At 35.7% G+C, this 18,977-nt stretch overlaps 1 protein-coding gene across 1 annotated transcript in view; it reads right to left on the bottom strand.

The window, feature by feature from the left end:
- COG5 (component of oligomeric golgi complex 5) overlaps positions 1-18,977 on the bottom strand; it is a 312,502-nt gene that overhangs the window by 43,272 nt on the left and 250,253 nt on the right. The window contains exon 14 of the mRNA XM_007083949.3: positions 18,425-18,524. Within this exon, the coding sequence (XP_007084011.2) occupies positions 18,425-18,524 (100 nt within the window). The remainder of the gene's footprint in view (positions 1-18,424; positions 18,525-18,977) is intronic.

Raw genomic sequence — 18,977 nt, 5'->3', positions numbered from 1 at the left:
TTTACATAGAGAAGGCATTCTCTATTTCTAAATTTTCTACCCATCTTGAGCCATTTTGACTTTCGGTGTTTTAAGCTACTTCCTTCACTTCAACTCCTTAAAACTGACTTTTCACTAATTCAAGTACATGTTCAGCAAGGCCTCTTAATGCAGAAGGTGTTCATTAGGTATCTGTTGAATGACTGAAGGGCCAGAGTAATGGTTTCTTGTTGCCTTTTCAAAGTCTACCTTATTTGAGATGAATACAACTTGTATGGAGGTGCAGAAACACAGCTTTTGGCTGTAAAGCATAAGGAACTAGGGGACCAGAAAGGTGGGAACCATAAGAGAACCACATTCTTAACTATGAGAAGCATACATACTGGTGAATCATGTTACACTATCTAATACAGTCTGGAAAGATGTCAGAAATCAAGAGTTGCATTTGAGTTTTAAAAATCTCTCTCTCACACACACATGCACGCACACATGGAATCCAAAGGCTAAACAAATCCTTAATAACCAAATAGTTCCTATGCACAAATGAGAGGATATATTATTCATTTTTAATTACCTGAAGAAAAATATTTTCAGAAATTATAATTCATACATCTGCTCACTAGGAACATTGTGTGAATTCAGTGCACAAGACACAATGATAAACTATACAGTTAACATGAAGAATGTTTTTATGTATTTGTTAGCTTACAGAAAAAATGACCAAGATTTCCCTAACATCACAGCTGAGGGGTAGAAGTAAAAGAAGTAAAACTGATACTTCATGAGGTGAACTGGATAACAGCTTTAAATTTCTATTCATTGAATCTACTGAAAATTACTCTCGGGGAATTATCAAGTTGGTGACTCAGAAGAATGTCTAAAAAGAATAATAAGATAAATGATTTGTTATGAATTATGAAAGGTAAAGTTACTTTCCAGATGTTATGGAAATACCACTTGTACTTTATTTATAATTTCCATTATTGCTAAAGTAATGTCAAGACTACAGGATAACTCCTTTTTATGTATATTTGTTCATAATTCTTCTAAATATTTCTTGGCAAGCATACATAAAACAAATGAGAAAAAGGTATGTATTAGAATTCTGTAAGTTTAGAGAACAGTGTAAAATGTGTGTACTAATCTAAAATGCTTCCCCAAATGAAAATAAGTCAAAACATTTTTATACTTACATATATACTTATATACTTATGGCAGATATTTTTAACAAAACCTTTGAAAGGTTCTGGGGCACCTGGGTGGCTCAGTCGGCTGAACATCTGACTCTTGGTTTTGGCTCAGGTCATGATCTCCTGATTCATGGGATTGAGCCTTGCATCAGGCTCTGTGCTAACAGCATGGAGCCTGCTTTGGATTCTCTCTGTCCCTTTCTCTACCCCTGCCCTGCTTGCACTTGCATGTGCATGCTCTTGCTCTCAAAATAAATAAATAAACTTAGAAAAAAAAGCTTTGACAGGTTCTGATAAACCTATATTTAGAGAATGATGTCTATACAGTAAAACCTTGGTTTGCAAACATAATTCATTCTGGAAACATGCTTGTAATCCAAAGCACTCATATATCAAAGTGCATTTCAAGCAAGAACCATTGGCTCAGGTGTGATCATGTGACATTCAGCATCATATACTATTCATACTGCAAGACATCACTCATTTTTCAAGTTAAAACTTATTAGAAATGTTTGCCTGTCTTGCAGAACACTTGCAGAACAAGTTACTTGCAATCCAAGGTTTTAACTGTACCTATTTTTCTGAAAGTGGTGACCATGACTGCATTATAATTACCAAATTAATTTTTAATAAGAAGTCTATATTAACTTAAGATCTTCTGATCTAATACATGCTTTCTATCCAATTTGGGGGTACACAGCAAAGAGTACATACAAAAAGGCAAAGTATTATCACTGTTATTATTTTAATGAAAACTATAAAGAGCAAATATCTGGCTCTCAGACTGTCTCCTCCCCTCCCACACATATAGAAGACATCAGTAATCAAGGGGCCCTGTTATGGTCTAACAACACAGTGCTCCAGGCAGCAACTACCAATCTCTTTAGACCTGGGGAGAAACTGATTTGTAATCCCTGATCTATGTAACAGTAGTTGTTTTGGACATATGGTCCAATGATTCTAAGTGTATTCATCCAAATGTTTTCTAGGTCAAGAGATGCTAATGAGCAATATATTCCAACAGCCTTAAAGCTGCTATATCCTTACTTATCCCACTATCAGAAATGTATCTTAAGAAAATAATAAAATTATATGCACAAAGATAATGTTATTTATTAGTCCGAAGCTGAGTTGTAAGGTGTATCATAATTCTTATACCTTCCGGGTAAATTGTTCTTTTTCTCATTTTATGACACGCCCCCCCCCAATCCCTAATAATGGTGTTTTGCTTCAGAATATATTTTGTCTGATGTGGTTACAGTTATTTTCATCAGTTCTTATCTAATTAGTATTGGCCTGAAATATTTTTTCTCCATTCCTTTACTTTCATCCTTTACATGTTCTTATTGATGAGGGATAGAAATAGGAAAATGTTTACCTTTAGCCCAGAAGGCTGACCTATGGCCTGCGTAGTACTGATAAGGATCAAACATGTACTGGTTGCTACATTCTTTTCATTTTATTTTTTTAACATTTAATTATTTTTGAGAAAGAGAGAGAGAGAGAGAAAGAGCACAAGCAGGGAAATGGCAGAGAGAGAGGAGGAGGAGACACAGAATCCGAAGCAGCTCTAGGCTCTGAGCTGTCAGCACACAGCCCGACACGGGGCTGGAACTCACAGACCAGGAGATCATGACCTGAGTTGAAGTCGCATGCTCAACCAACTGAGCCACCCAGGCGCCCCTGGTTGCTACACTCTTTTTTGCTGAAGCAGGCTCCAGGCTCCAAGCTGTTGGCACAGAGCCCAACACGGGGCTCAAACTCATGAACCATGAGATCATGACCTGAGCCGAAGTTGGACACCTGACCAACTGAGCCACCCAGGCACCCCTGGTTGCTACATTCTTAAAGGATCTCATGACTGCCTATACATCCTACTGAGAGTTAATATTGAGCTGAATGATAAGCACCAGAGAAATCTTGCTAAAGTAGTTTTATCAGTAAAGATTCAAAAACAACATTTATGATCTAATACTGTACATCCCCTTCTTCATACAGCACTCCTAGGTCCTGTCCCGGTGCTATAATAAAAGCACCTTTTTCCACCACAAACGTCTCAAGAATTCTTTCTTGACCATTCACTCCTTGGACCCACATTGCGTATGTTTTTACATGGGTCACACAAAAGCTAAATTTAGTTATCGATTCCACCCAAATTGAGAAATGTCAGTGGCCAGTTTAGTTACATTTATTGTGATCAATGATTGAAATTCATCTTACTATGTACTTCTCATAGGATTTTTTGCTTCCTTTTATTCTGTTCATTTCTGAGCCTTTTATTGAACTAACACTTTTCTCTTTTATCAATTTTTCCATCAGTTCACTTAGAAGTTATATATTCTATTTCTACTCTCAGTGGTCATAATTAAATTGTTAAAATTCATATTCAATGTAACTCAAAATATCTCCAGTTTTATAATCTTCCTGAATAATAAAAGCATTTTAGAATGCTTTAAAATTCATTACCCCTTCTCATTTCAAACTTTAATGTGGACTAATATTTTCATTCTATCTAGTTATATATGTCCCAAATTAGTCACTATTACTTCTTGTTTTATGCAATTAAGGCTTGAGTTTACCTACACGTTTACCAATTGCTCCTGCTATGACTTCTTGCATTTCAATCCTTCCTTTTGAGTTAGATTTCCTCCTTTTGTGTACAACCATGAAATGGCTGGCTTCTGTCTCACTCACAGTGAAGGCCAAACTTCCTACTATATTCTTCAAGGGCTGGCGTCATCTAGAGTTAAGGTCACAGAGTTTCAAGGATTATTAGATTGGGTCACAGGAATTCCAGGAGAGTAAGTCTCTAGGTCTCTCAGTATTCTGGAATACAGGCACAGAAGCCAGGCTGAAGAAGCAGGGTCCTTTAGAACTAGAGGCTCTGGGTTGAAGGTGCCACTTTATGTAGAACAGAGTCCAGAACACAAACTCCTTCAACAGCTACAGGACTTCTGTTGGCTTTTAAGCCACTTGTACCTGCCTCCTCAAACCCACTCAGTGTGATCAGTCCCTCTGGGTGCTAATTAAATGATTTCTACAAGTTAAAAACCTGCATATGGTAAAAACTGAAACAGAAGTAACTTAGAAATATAAACTGAAGACCAAATGTTCTCTCTCCACATCTTTAGTCCCACTCTTCAGAGTTATACACTAACAGTTTCTTGCGGTGACCTTCCAGGAAAGAAAGAAAAGAGAGAAAGAAAAAAGAAAAAGCTTAAAACGACATTTATTTTTATTATCTGTTTTACTTACAGGTGGGACTACTAAATGTTCTATTTTCACCTTCTTTTTCCAGCCTGATATCATGTCTTAGGGAGTTTTCCAAATTAGCACATAGAAGTCTTCAAAGCACTACCAATTATTTCCCTCATTACTTTCCTCACTAATTTGGAACTAACCTCTCAAACTATCAATATTTTCTTGAAGCGTTCTCCATAGATTCTTGAGAGAAAAAGGAAAGGGGTTTGAATTCCCCAGAGCTCAATATTCCTTGTCATTACGGTCAATCTTTGAAGGCTATCAGAATGATTACAGTTAGAAATTCAATTTCCCAACTAAACAGGGTTCTCAGCAAAGAGAGTAGTCACATATGTTTTCTTTTACAAAAGTAAAAATACGACATCTACACCCAAGATGTCTTTTACACACTTACACACACACACACACACACACACCCTTTATTTTCTCCAAACTTCCAATGTACAGCATATTATATTTAGTTTTGGTTAGTTTATTTTAGCAAGTTCTTAAATGTTTAAACTGGGGAGAGGTGGGTGGTTGGTGAACTAGGGAAGAAAAACAAGCACTTCTACTTTTCCTGATCTCAGTCCTTTTTCACTTTTTTCCTAAGATTCATTTATTAAATATTTAGAGGTTCACTATAACTTATAAAAGCCTCCATATTCTTTCAAGTCCTAGACTGAACGATTAATCTCCTATAAAGCTAGGATACACCCATGTGCCACCTATACACCTACCTTTACAGTACTTTATAAGTATTTTTAATTGAAATATAAAATCAAGATAGAAATGTTTAAAAACAATCAGTATACATTTTTGCTTTTAATTCCTTTGCCTTTGGAAATGTGTCAAGGAAAACATTGCTGCGGCTAAGGTCAGAGAGGTTTTTTCCTGCTTTCTCCTCTAGGATTTTGGTGGTTTCTTGTCTCACATTCAGGTCCTTTATCCATTTTGAGTTTATTTTTGTGAATGGTGTAAGAAAGTGGTCTAGTTTCATTCTTCTGCATGTTGCTATCCAGTTCTTCCAGCACCATTTGTTAAATAGACTGTCTTTTTTCCATTGGATATTCTTTCCTGCTTTGTCAAAGATTAGTTGGCCATACTTTTGTGGGTCCAATTCTGGAGTCTCTATTCTATTCCATTGGTCTATGTGTCTTTTTGTGCCAATACCATGCTGTCTTGGTGATTACAGCTTTGTAGTAGAGGCTAAAGTCTGGGATTGTGATGCCTCCCGCTTTGGTCTTCTTCTTCAATATTACTTTGGCTTTTTGGGGTCTTTTGTGGTTCCATACAAATTTTAGGATTGCTTGTTCTAGCTTCGAGAAGAATGCTGGTGCAATTTTGATTGGGATTGCACTGCATGTGTCGATTGCTTTGCGTAGTATTGATATTTTAACACTATTTATTCTTCCAATCCATGAGCACAGAATGTTTTTCCATTTCTTTGTATCTTCTTCAATTTCCTTCATAAGCTTTCTATAGTTTTGAGCATACAGATCTTTTACATCTTTGGTTAGATTTATTCCTAGGTATTTTATGATTCTTGGTGCAGTTGTGAATGGAATCAGTTTCTTTGTCTTTCTGTTGCATCATTGTTAGTATATAAGAATGCATCTGACTTCTGTACATTGATTTTGTATCCTGCGATCTCATGAAGATAAAAAGCTTCTGCACTGCAAAGGAAACAATCAACAAAACTAAAAGGCAACCAACGGAATGGGAAAAGATATTTGCAAATGACATATCGGACAAAGGGCTAGTATCCAAAATGTATAAAGAACTCACCAAACTCCACACCCAAAAAACAAATAATCCAGTGAAGAAATGGGCAGTAAACATGAATAGACACTTCTCTGAAGAAGACATCCAGATGGCCAACAGGCATATGAAAAGATGCTCAGCGTCGCTCCTCATCAGGGAAATACAAATCAAAACCACACTGAGATACTACCTCATGCCAGTCAGAGTGGCTAAAATGAACAAGTCAGGAGACTATAGATGCTGGTGAGGATGTGGAGAAACGGGAACCCTCTTGCACTGTTGGTGGGAATGCAAACTGGTGCAGCCGCTCTGGAAAACAGTGTGGAGGTTCCTCAAAAAATTAGAAATAGATCTACTCTATGACCCAGCAAAAGCACTGCTAGGAATTTACCCAAGGGATACAGGAGTGCTGATGTAGAGGGGCACTTGTACCCCAAAGTTTATAGCAGCACTGTCAACAATAGCCAAATTACGGAGAGGCTAAATGTCCATCAACTAAATGAATGGATAAAGAAATTGTGGTTTATATACACAATAGAATGCTATGTGGCAATGAGAAAGAATGAAATATGGCCTTTTGTAGCAACTTGGATGGAACTGGAGAGTGTTATGCTAAGTGAAATAAGTCACACAGAGAAAGACAGATACCATATGTTTTCACTCTTATGTGGATCCTGAGAAACTTAACAGAAGACCATGGGGGAGGAGAAGGAAAAAAAAAAAGTTAGACAGGGAGGGAACCAAACCATAAGAGGCTCTTGAAAGTGAGAACAACCTGAGGGTTGATGGGGAGTGCAAGGGAGGGGAGGGTGGGTGATAGGTATTGAGGAGGGCACCTGTTGGGATGAGCACTGAGTGTTGTATGGAAACCAATTTGACAATAAATTTCATATTAAATAAATAAGTAGGTAAATAAATAAAACCAGTGTACAGATAAATGAATGATTACAAATCAAAAACTCTCGTAAACACAAAAAGTTTAAACATTATCAGCACTCCAAAAACTCAATCATCTCCTTCCTCCTATAAAGTGATTTCTTTATATAATCATTTGGGACATATTATTTCATATATAATAAATATATTTATATTTTGTTCAACATTACGTTTGTGAGATTCATCCATGTAGGACTGTATGTAAGCTGTAGTCTCCTTCTTTTTCAATATCGTACAGCATTCCACTGATGAATATCTCAGAATTTATGTAGTGTTCTCTTGATGGGCATTTGGGTTGTTTCCATTTTGAGGCTCTTACAAAAAATGCTGCTAAACACATCTCATGGTGTACATGTGTAGGTATTTCTATTAGGTTTCCCTTTCATATTTAGATCTAAATTCTACCTAAAATTGATTTTTGTCTTTGGTGAGGGCCAACTTTCTTCTTTTTCCACAAGACTATCAAAATAACTCATCATCACTTACCAAAAAGACCACCCTTTCCCCACTGCTGTCCACTGCCATCTCTGTCGCACAAGAAGTGACAGTATACTTGTGGGGCTGTTTCTCTAACCTTGTGCTAATACATCATCATCACCATTACTGCAGGTTTCTAATGGATCTTGCTATCAGAACAAATATGTCTGCATTGGTAAAAAGCATATTGTTACACTGAACCTACAGATCAGTTTTGGAAGAACTGACATGTTTACAACACTGAGTCGTCCAATCTATGAATAGAGTATGTGCCGTCATTTATTTCTTTAATTTCTCTCAATATGACTTACAGTTTTCAGTGTAGTCTTGCCCATGTTTTCTCAAACTATTCATAGAAACATGTTATTTTCTGATGCCATTATAAATAGTGTTTTTAAAAAATTCTATTTTCTGTTTGTAGCTGGCAAACATAAATAGTTGATTTTTGTATAACTTGAGTGTGAAAGAGTTTGGGACATGCCACTCCAAAATATGCTGCTCTTGTATATTATTTCAGGTTGAAGTCACTGAAAAATAGCAAATACAAGCAGACTGGCTTTCTCTGAACTCGCTGTCATCTGCCCAAAAGCACATCCTCCAAAAGGAACTCAACCATCATAAAGTCCTCTGCCTAAAAGTTTTATCAACCAGAGAAGATTGACTCTTATCACAAACAGGAAGTAGCCATCACACCTACACAAACTTTGTCATAAACGATCATTTCTGCTGACTATTCTTGTAAGGTCCTCATCATCTTTTCTAGAAATCATTCATTCTACCCTAAGTAGCCTATATCCATCCCTCTTTCTTTCCCCCTATTAAGACATTATATAGTTTGTGACAAACAAATACTTGGGAGATTTTCTAGATACTTTTCAGTTATTTCAGAAGGAGGGATTATAGACTTTTTTGAAATATGTGAAATTTTCCCCGAAAAAATTCACACGTCATAATAATATTTGATAATTTCCTGAGATTCACAGATGTCCTGTAATTTCTTCACAGACCTCCTAGATTAACAATTCCTATCCTAAGATACTGAAAAGTGATATAAAGATAAGTGTCCAAGAAGGACAAAAAAGATTTTCTTGATTTCTAACACAGAACGCTTTTCAAATACACCTTTTTAGGTATGTCTTAGAAAATATTCTAAAGTGGCACAACTTCCTACTAACGAGTTGAGTAAAAAGTTGCCCACAAGTGTGCTACATGCTTGATAAATTAAAGGATAATTTAAAAAAACATCAATTTTTCTAAGATGTAAATGAGTTCTTTTGCATTCAAATGCAGCAAACTTCAGTTTGCATCCTAATTTTTAAAGGGAGTGTTTATGTGTCTTTTCCCCTTCCTCTCTCTGATTGTCCCTAGTGTTTGGGGGTTTAGAGTTGTCCTTTCAACCATGCCTCCCTCTCTGCCATAGTCACCACAGCTCTCCATTTCACAATCAGACCTGGGCTGGTGGCTCAGAAATACCATCGCATTGGAATACTGCAGATCCCATTCCTGACTGTGTTTTGACCTTAGTTCCATTTACCAGGCAATCTTGCCTCGTATCCCCCTAGCTGGTACCTATAGCAGCCTTAAGAGGTTAATGTAGGTTTTCTTTGTATCTTATTTGTGAGTAAGGCTATCTTTACTCTATGTGTGTCTGTATGTCTGAGTGTGCTGGGTAGGAAGGAGGGTGCGCTGAGGGAATGAATCAAAGCCTTACCTTGACTAAATGCTGACAACTTTCTCTCCCAGAAACATTTTCAAAAAGAATAATTTTGAAGTATACATTAGGGAATTAAAATACACTCAAATACCCTGGAACAGGGATAAGAATAAAAGCTCTTTTTGATCATTAATATGCTTGAAAAGATGTAAAAGCTCTACAGTGCTAAAACTTCTAATTTGAGTAAAAATGGACCGGGTAATTCAGACTAATCCTGTCAGCAAGAACACCTTGAAAAAGTGAATAATATGTTTTAAAAATCTTCATGGTATCGAAGTGCTAACATGGCAGTGAAAAATTATGAAGCAAGATTCAATTGCCTAATTTCTTTTCAAGTCTCTACTACTTTTATTTCCTGTAGTATGGAAAATTCTATTGTTCAGAGACTGAAGACACACCACATTTTGAAATTAAGGAAAAAATAAATATATTTTGTAACAAAAGAAAGAAAAAACACAAGAGGAAAAATATTTATTTGGATATTATATACTGTAGTAATGAAAAAATGTTTAGGGCAATAAAGACTAGAAAATTTGAATAAGGGGTCAAAATATATATCATCAAATAAAGTACACAGAGAAAGGCTCATGAGTTTTTAAAGTAATAGTAACATTAGTTAAAATCATTAAGTTAATTATGATAGTGATGAATTTCTATTTTCTGGCTAAGAAACTGATATTGGATGCCATAAAAATTTAATATACACATAGGAGAAAATATTTGCCAATCATGTATCATAAGAGGTTATTATCCTAAATATATAAAGAATTCATACAACCCAACAGCAAAAAAGAAAAAATCTGATTAGAGATTAGATCTGAAGAGACATTTTTCTGAGGACAGCACTTAGATGGTCAACAGGATATTAAAAGGTGCTCAACATCACTAATCATCATAGAAATACACATCAAAACCACAATGAGATATCATACCTCATACCTGTTAGAGTGGCTGGTATCAAAAAGACAAAGAATAACAAGTGTTGGTGAGGATGTGGAAGAAAAGGCAACCTTTGGGCACTGTTGTGGCAATATAAATTATGGAAAACTTTCTGGAAGTTTCTCAAAAAATTAAAAATAGAACTATCATATGGATCCTGCAATTCTACTTCTTGGAGTATTTACTCCAAGAAAATAAAATCATTATCTTGAAAAGATATCTGCACTCCTATGTTCATCGTAGCATGATTTACACTCGCCAAGACATAGAAACAACCTAAGTATCCATTCATGAATGGATAAAGAACATGTGAGAGAGAGAGAGAGAGAGAGAGAGAGAGAGAGAGAGAGAGAGAAAGAGATCACATATATATGCAATGCAATACTATTCAGCCATTAAAAAGGAAGGAAATCCTGCCATTTGTAACAACATGGATAGACCTTATGAGCATTATGCTAAGTAAAATAAACAAGACAGAGAATCAATACTGTGTTATCATAGATACAAAGAACAGATTGGTGATTACTAGAGGCAGGGGTGGGGACAAAATGGGTGAAAACAGTCCAAAGAATACAAAATTCCTATTATAAGATAAATAAGTCCTAGAAATATAAAGTAGGGGGACTATAGTTAACAATACTGTATTGTACATTTGAAAGTTGCTAAGAGAATAAATCTTAAAAGTTCTAACCACAGGAGAGGCAAGTGGCTGTGCACCTAAAACTGATATAGTTTACCCTAGAATGGTATGGGTTTGAACTGTGCGGGTCCACTTACACATATATTTTTTTTCTGATAAATACAGTACTGTAAGTGTATCTTCTCTTCCTTATGATTTTCTTAACAACATTTCATTTTCTCTAGTTTACTTTATTCTTAAAGAATATAGTATATGTATATATAACATTCAAAATGTGTTAATTGACTATGTTATTTATTTATATGTTTATGTTTAACATAACATAAACATTGACTTACGTTGTATGACTAAGGATCTGGTCAATTAGGGTAGGTTATTAGTCAGTAGGTTATTAGTAGTTAAGTTTTTTAAGTTTTTAGGGAGTCAAAAGTTATATGCAGATTTTCAACTCCATTTATTATAGCTCAAAATAAATACATATGTAAATAAATACTTGTATATTCTGCTTTAAACATTTTTTTAATGTTTATTTATTTTTGAGAGATAGTGAGAGAGACAGAACATGAGCAGTGGAGGGGCAGAGAGAGAGGGAGACACAGAATCCTAAGCAGGCTCCAGGCTGTGAGCTGTCAGCACAGAGCCCGACGCGGGGCTCGAACTCATGGACCGTGAGATCATGACCTGAGCCGAAGTCGGACACTTAACTGATTGAGCCTCCCAGGTGCCCCTACTTTCTGCTTTTTTTTTAAGTTTATATTTATTTTGAGAGAGAGAGACAGCATGAGTGGGGAGGGGCAGAGAAAGAGGTAGAGAGAATCCAAAGCCGTGCAGAGCCCAATGCAGGGCTCGATCTCATGATTCATGAGACCGTGACCTGAACCAAGATCATGACCTGAGCTGAGATCAAGAGTCGGACCCTTTAACCGACTGAGCCACCCAGGTACCCCTAGATATTTTTAAAAATTTAAAGCACACTGACAAGATTCAAAAAGAAAATTTCATGAGCTTTTTTTTGTTGTTGCTATTGCCATGTTCCTAATTTGACTTTGTGACAGATGGCATGATTAGTCCCAATCCTTCATCCCTCTTTCCATCCACATCCTTTGCAATTTCATATTGCACTGTGGTTGGGTGGTTTTGGTAAGCCAGACCTTGGGGAATAATTTCTCTCTTGTACTTCTGCCTTCCTCATGGGATCAAGCCCAGGAGAGCCTGCTGCAGGCACAGAGACATGCAGAACAGAGTATTTAACTATAGTTGAAGGCAGCCTCGATCAGCTGCCAGCCGGCTGTGAGCAAACCCAACCAAGGTAAAGTCACCTAGCTGCCCCTCAAGTATGAGCAATAAATGCTTACTGAATGCCATTCAGGTGTTGTGGTTGTCTATTATGCAATGTTCTCATTACAACAGATAATAAAGACTTTGCAGACTTTAACCAACAAATTTGCACTTCTCACTTTCTTCTGAAAATACTTCCTAACGATAATAACCATTTCTGACCTTTTCCTAAGTCTTCACTGTGGCCTACTGAATCTTTTTTTAATTAATTAATTAATTTTTTAAATTTACATCCAAGTTAGTTAGCATATGGTGCAACGATTTCAGGAGTAGATTCCTAAATGCCCCTTACCCATTTAGCCCATCCCCCTACAACAACCCCTCCCTCCAGCAACCCTGTGTTTCTTCTCTATATTTAAGATTCTCTTATGTTTTGTCCCCCTCCCTGTTTTTATATTATTTTTGCTTCCCTTCCCTTAGGTTCATCCGTTTTGTGTCTCAAAGTCCTCAGATGAGTGAAGTCATATGATAATATGATATTTGTCTTTCTCTGACTAATTTCACTTAGCATAATACCCTCTGGTTTCATCCATGTAATTGCAAATGGCAAGATTTCATTCTTTTTGATTGCTGAGTAATACTCCATTGTGTGTGTGTGTGTGTGTATACACACACACACACACACACACACACACACACACACCCCACATCTTTATCCATTCAGCCATTGGTGGATATTTGGGCTCTTTCCCTACTTTGGCTATTGACGATAGTGCTGCTATAAACATTGGGGTGCATGCGCCCCTTCGAAACAGCACACCTGTATCCCTTGGATAAATACCTAGTAGTGCAATTGCTTGGTTGTGCCTACTGAAATTTTTTTTTTATTTTTTTAAACATTTATTTATTTTTGAGAGACAGAGCACAAGCGGGGGAGGGGCAGAGAGAGAAGGAGACACAGGATGAAGCAGGCTCCAGGCTCTGAGCAAGCTGTCAGCACACCGCCTGACACATGGCTCAAACCCACGAACTGTGAGATCATGACCTGAGCCGAAGTCGGACGCTTAACTGACTGAGTCACGCAGGTGTCCCCCTGAATTCTAAACCAGCATGACCATTTACTACGGACCTGGCACAGCCTGCAGAAAATCAAGCTCTCACAAGTCTGGGAAGCAAGTCAGAAAGTGATCTCAACGGAAAGAAGGAGTGATCCTAAAATAGTTAAATGCAAGAATGGAGGTAAGAAAGAGTAGAAGGCTGTCTATGAATCGAGAGGGTAGGTAACCTAAAGGGCTCAGTGTGTTTGTATTATAGCTAAAGTGCATTTGGGCCAAAAGAATCTACTGATACGTTTTGTCTATTTGTACATAATATAAAAATTCTCCCAAGTGATTACATATTTTTAAAACTTTTTATTATTTTAATGTTAAGAATATAGAATGTTATCATATGATATTATATGGAGCAGTATCCAGGTAGATGACATTTAAATCTGCATTAAATAATCCTTTTAAAGCTAAAAAAGTTGAACTCATGTTTCTGTATCATCATTTAAATATCACACATGTAGGTTTTCTTCCACTATAGGAATGTCAAGTCTCCAAATTGCTTATGAAATCACACAAAGAATAAAGGGTATATTTACAAAGCGTTTAAAAAAAAAAAACAAAAAACAAAAAAAACAAAAAAAACCCAAAACCCTACTGCCATCTAAAACTACTGACCTCATACACAGCTACTGACCTGCATTAAAGTTGAAACCTCCCCTTAAATGTCATTCCTATTACTGTTTCCATTTAAATGGTCTGCAACCTAATTAAATGCCAATCTACTTTCTCACAGTTTACAACACTTGACATTTACCCCAAGATTCTAGATGTCATTCCCTGAAACCATCAGATAATGGTTACTGTTGGAAAATGTCCTTACAGCTTACCTTTTAAAAGGACTACTTTTTAGTATATCTGCCTCTAATTTTGACATCACAAGTTTACAAGCCTATAAAGGTTTATAAAGGCACAATAACTTCTTTATAGTAATATTTTAATTTAATTTTAATATATAGAGGACAAGGAAAACATTGACTCAAACTTGCGAGGTCTAATGACATTTTCTTCTAAAGGTCACATTTCAGAACCATATAAATTACCAATACATAACCATTAAATAATCAATTTGTTCAGTTCAATCCTAAAATGTGATATATACATCTATAGGTATGTATTTTGAACATAAATTCTACTCAGTAATTTTTTTTTCTGCTTAGTAAATTACTTACAACTTTACAACTACTGTCAGCCAAGACAAATGAATAAGAACTTTTAAAGACAGTCTAAAAACCCAGTGATCTCCTTTTTACAAAAGGGTACCCATGAAGCTGATATTCACATTACATACTAGATTAAATACATACTAGAGGAAGTAAACCCTTCTTGGTTATAACTCACATGTGAGAATTCAAGGTTAAATCCCTGTTTTTTCTAAACTAAATTACTAAACCATCTAAATATCTGCTATGCTCTGAATGTTTGTATCCTTCCCACTCACCCCATTCCTGACTTATATGTTGAAATCTAACACGCAAGGAAGGGGGGCCTTTGGGAGGTGATTATGTCACAAGAGGGATTAGTGCCCTTATAAAAAAGGCTTTAAAAAGCCCCATGCCCTCTTCCCTGTGAGGTTACAATGAAAAGACAGCCATCAGTGAGCTAGCAAAGGTGTCTCACCAGACACCAAATCGGCTAGTGCCTTGATCTTGGACTTTCCAGGCCTCAGAATTGTGAGAAACAAATGAATGTTGTTTATAATTGACATTATTTAAAAAAAAATTTTTTTTAAGTTTATTTTTGACAGCACGTGCGTGCACGCTAGCAGGGGAGGGGCACAGAGAAGGAGAGAGAGACACAGATTCTGAAGCAGGCTCCAGGCTCTGAGCTGTCAGCATAGAGCCCGATGCAGGGCTTGAACTCATGAGCTGTGAGATCATGACCTGAGCCAAAGTCAGACGCTTAACAGACTGAGCCACTCAGGGGCCTCTTTAATTGACATTATTTATCTTGGTTATAAGTCACCCAGTTTGTATCATTTTGTTAGGGATCAAAACACTATCCACTAAGAACACAAGTTAAATAAACTATAGTATATAAATAATATATATCATGCATATATTAGATTTAGATCTCTATGTCATATTGTAAAGTAATTAAGTGAATAAGTAAATAAGTAAATCACAAAAACAATTTCACATTTCTTAAATAAAAAAGAAAGATGTATTTGTGTTGAGATACAATGCAGTTTGAAAGCTTGGTCTAGAGTCAAATCTGAGTTTAAATGCTAGTTTCAACACTTGTTGGCCGGCATTCTACTTTTACCAGTCTGTATCAGGCATGCTATTAACTTTTCTCAGCCTTAATTTCCACATTTTGTAGTGGCAGGTATCGCTACTTCCATTACATAGGATTACTGTGAAGTAAATAAGATAATACATATAAATGGCTTGGCATAATCCAAGCCACTATAAATGTTTAGTAACTGTCGTTATTTTTATGGCCTTTCTCTAACCTCAAGAAATGAATTCTCTGGTACCATGTAAGAGTCATAAAAACGAATCTAAGAATTAGTCCCTACAGAGGTTTAGGTTTATATGACACATAACATTGTGATTAATAACAGAAAACCTTAGAAAAAATAACACATGTGTAATGATAAAACAATTCCAGATTATTATATGCACATATATGTACTATATATGTAGTATATACATACAATTTATTATGTTATACTCTACTGTGTCCTAGAATATTAAAATAAAGAGGTTGAAAACAAATAACATAGCTGTTAAGCACGTGGAAGAATTTATCTAACTACACAGAATGACTGAGATGACCACAAAGATAGTCCACATTAAGGATCAACTTGAGAAATCCTTTTATGAGCTTTCCTCCTGATAGGAATTCAAGCTGTAGTTAAGTATACTAAAACATTCTGATAGCCAACAAACTTGCACAACTGACCTTTAGGGAAATAAATTTAGGATTCAGGAAAGCAGCTCATTCTACATTTTAAGTTGTATATTTTCAAGTCCCCCTTTTTGAAAGCATGTTTGTCTCAAAAATTCTAGCTTTCCTTCATCTCACTACTTGAACATTCCATTAAGGATCTGATTTCTGTCACTTTTCAACCTTGTGGACTTAAATTTTTCATCTATAAAAAGAATCCTCCATTTACAGAAATATCATGCCATATTTCAAGCCAACATTTCCATTTACAGATAAAGTAGATATTCTAATTCAAATTCTGTTTCAAGTCTTTCTCCCACTGAAGACTTAATACTGGCTATTTTCCTCTAAATGTTTTCAGAGAAATAATTCTAAAAGAATAGGAATATGGCAAGATCAAAGAATAAAAAACATCAAACTTAAGATAAAGAAGTAACAGAAATAGTACTACTAGCCAAAAATAAGAGATATATACTAAAATGTTACCTAAGTCCTTAATATTTTAAAAATAAAGCATATGATGCTTTTTGTACTCTTATTAATGTTTAGGTTTTCTTTCTGCACTAAAATCAAAGTTGAAAATGATTTTCTGGTTAGCCTTCAGCATTGTAGGTTTGGCAGGCCTGAGTAATCAGGGTCACAGACTATCTGACCAACAGTATCACAGTCAAATGTCTGTTGATGTATTTTAATTTTGTCAAAGCCTTTACCGTTATCACCTTAACTGAAGTCACATGTTACAATACCACTGCCCCCTGCTGCAGCAGAAATGAAAAGTATTTTCTATACATATGCTGGCTCTTCCTTATCATGCTGTCCTCAGGTGGGACCATCGAATGATTTTTTTTCCTGACATTTTCAGTAACTATAACAAACTCTATTGGATGTAATACTGAATTTCATTTATAGCAACAAATGTTTTTTAAAGCAATGAATATCATAATAAAGCTTCTATTTAAAAAGTTTGAGAGAAAAATTAGTCAACTAATTACCTATAAAGAGCTTCCATGGTCTCTGTAGGACCAGTTTTCAATAAAGTTTTAAAAAGATGCTCCTAAATTGCTTATCAAGGCTATAAGAACAACTGAATGGAAAATAGCACATTAATATGCAAACAAAATCTGGCCATCCGTTGGAACTGAAAGAAGCCTTATGATCGTTACCACCAACCATCATTTTATGCAAATTCTTTCAGTTCAATTTGCTACCAATGTACCCGAAATATCATTCCAGAACCAACTAGAACTACAAGCATATAGGTAAAATCAGATTACTTCATTTTATGATGTTTGATTTGGGAGCAATCAGAGGCTAAACTGAAAACATGGTTGGTCACCTCTGTAAAGACCATAGAGATTCTGGCACATTCCTTAAAATTAATCAATCAACACAGAAGAAAATATATTAAAGCCTTAATATTTGGATTTCAGTTAGCATACATATATACTAGTTAAATATGTGTACTTAACTTTAAAACATTAATGCATAGAATTAGGATCATGATTCAGTAATTTAGCTATTATTTTAAATACAAATAAAATAATCTTTCAAACAAAATTATTTTAGGGTTAAACTTCCACACTCTATGGTTAAAACTTTTCAAAAGTAAATCAACATTTTTTATTACAGTTTTAAGCAGTTCACTTCCTCTGATCATTTTTTTTAACAGTTCAAGTCACTTTCACAATAGGTAACTGCAAGAATGGTATCTGGGTGAGCAGTCACACCAGAGGGGAATTTTGATCAATCTGAGATAATTTATATTTTATATATATATATAATTAGACTATAAGGTAGTACAGGCATTTTTAAAAAATGTTTCAGAGAAAGACCGAGAGACAGTGTGAGTGGGGGAAGGGCAGAGAGAGAGAGAATCCCAAGCAGGCTCCATGCTGTCAGCACAGAGCCCAACGCGGGGCTTGATCCCACGGACTGTGAGATCATGACCTGGGCTGAAACCAAGACTCTGATGCTTAACTGACTGAGCCACCCAGGCACCCCAGTACAGGCATTTGTTTTGTTTCGTTTTGTTTTTAAAACCTTATAAAACTTTCTTGCACTGTAAAAGTATAACAATGGTAGGAGGATCACTTTTTACCAGATCCAACTTTTCTTTGGTTCAAATTCATCAGAAAGTTTCAAAATTTCACTAAAGTAAAAACACCAGTAAATTAATATTCAGTCAATTCAATATTTATACTTAGGCAAGTATAATTAGCAATTTTAAGCAAAATCATTAAAGTTTCCAGAAGGGATATGTATCACTTACAAGCTGCTCCGATTTTACACCGTATAACTGGATGGTCTTTGCCACGTTTTTAGACACAGCTATTGTGAGGTCTGCGTCTACAGCAGCTACATTTAGTTCACTGGAGAAAACAAAAACAGACTTTAATTATTAGCAACATAGTTCATCAACAAAGTAAAGGACAACATATAAACTTAAACCCAATAAGCAATGTGGTGATTCTTTTTATAGACTTCACTGACTGCTTCCAAGAATTGGTTGCATTGTTTCATTTTTCTTTCTAAATTCAGCATTAAGAAAAAGTGCTTTGAGATGGTTTGGTTAATGACCAGTTTCTCATTAATAAAAGCACATCATGTGTGGGTTCAGGCTGTGATTAAGAGAGTAAATTGTGTACAGATTTTTAAAGTAGCACTCTTGTTAATACTGATAAGTGCAATTAGAGACACTGCATATCACAGACATCTGCAAGGAAATGACAGCTTTTGAATGGAAATGATGACCTTGGAAGGACAGAGGCTAAAAATATAAATTACACATGATACATAAAGATGTTCAGTTTCTGTAGAAATTA

This window comes from Panthera tigris, chromosome A2 (genome assembly GCF_018350195.1).
Source record: "Panthera tigris isolate Pti1 chromosome A2, P.tigris_Pti1_mat1.1, whole genome shotgun sequence".
NCBI classification, from domain to species: domain Eukaryota; kingdom Metazoa; phylum Chordata; class Mammalia; order Carnivora; family Felidae; genus Panthera; species Panthera tigris.
Note: the sequence above shows the minus strand (reverse complement) of the source record. Positions and strands in the feature narration are given on the sequence as shown.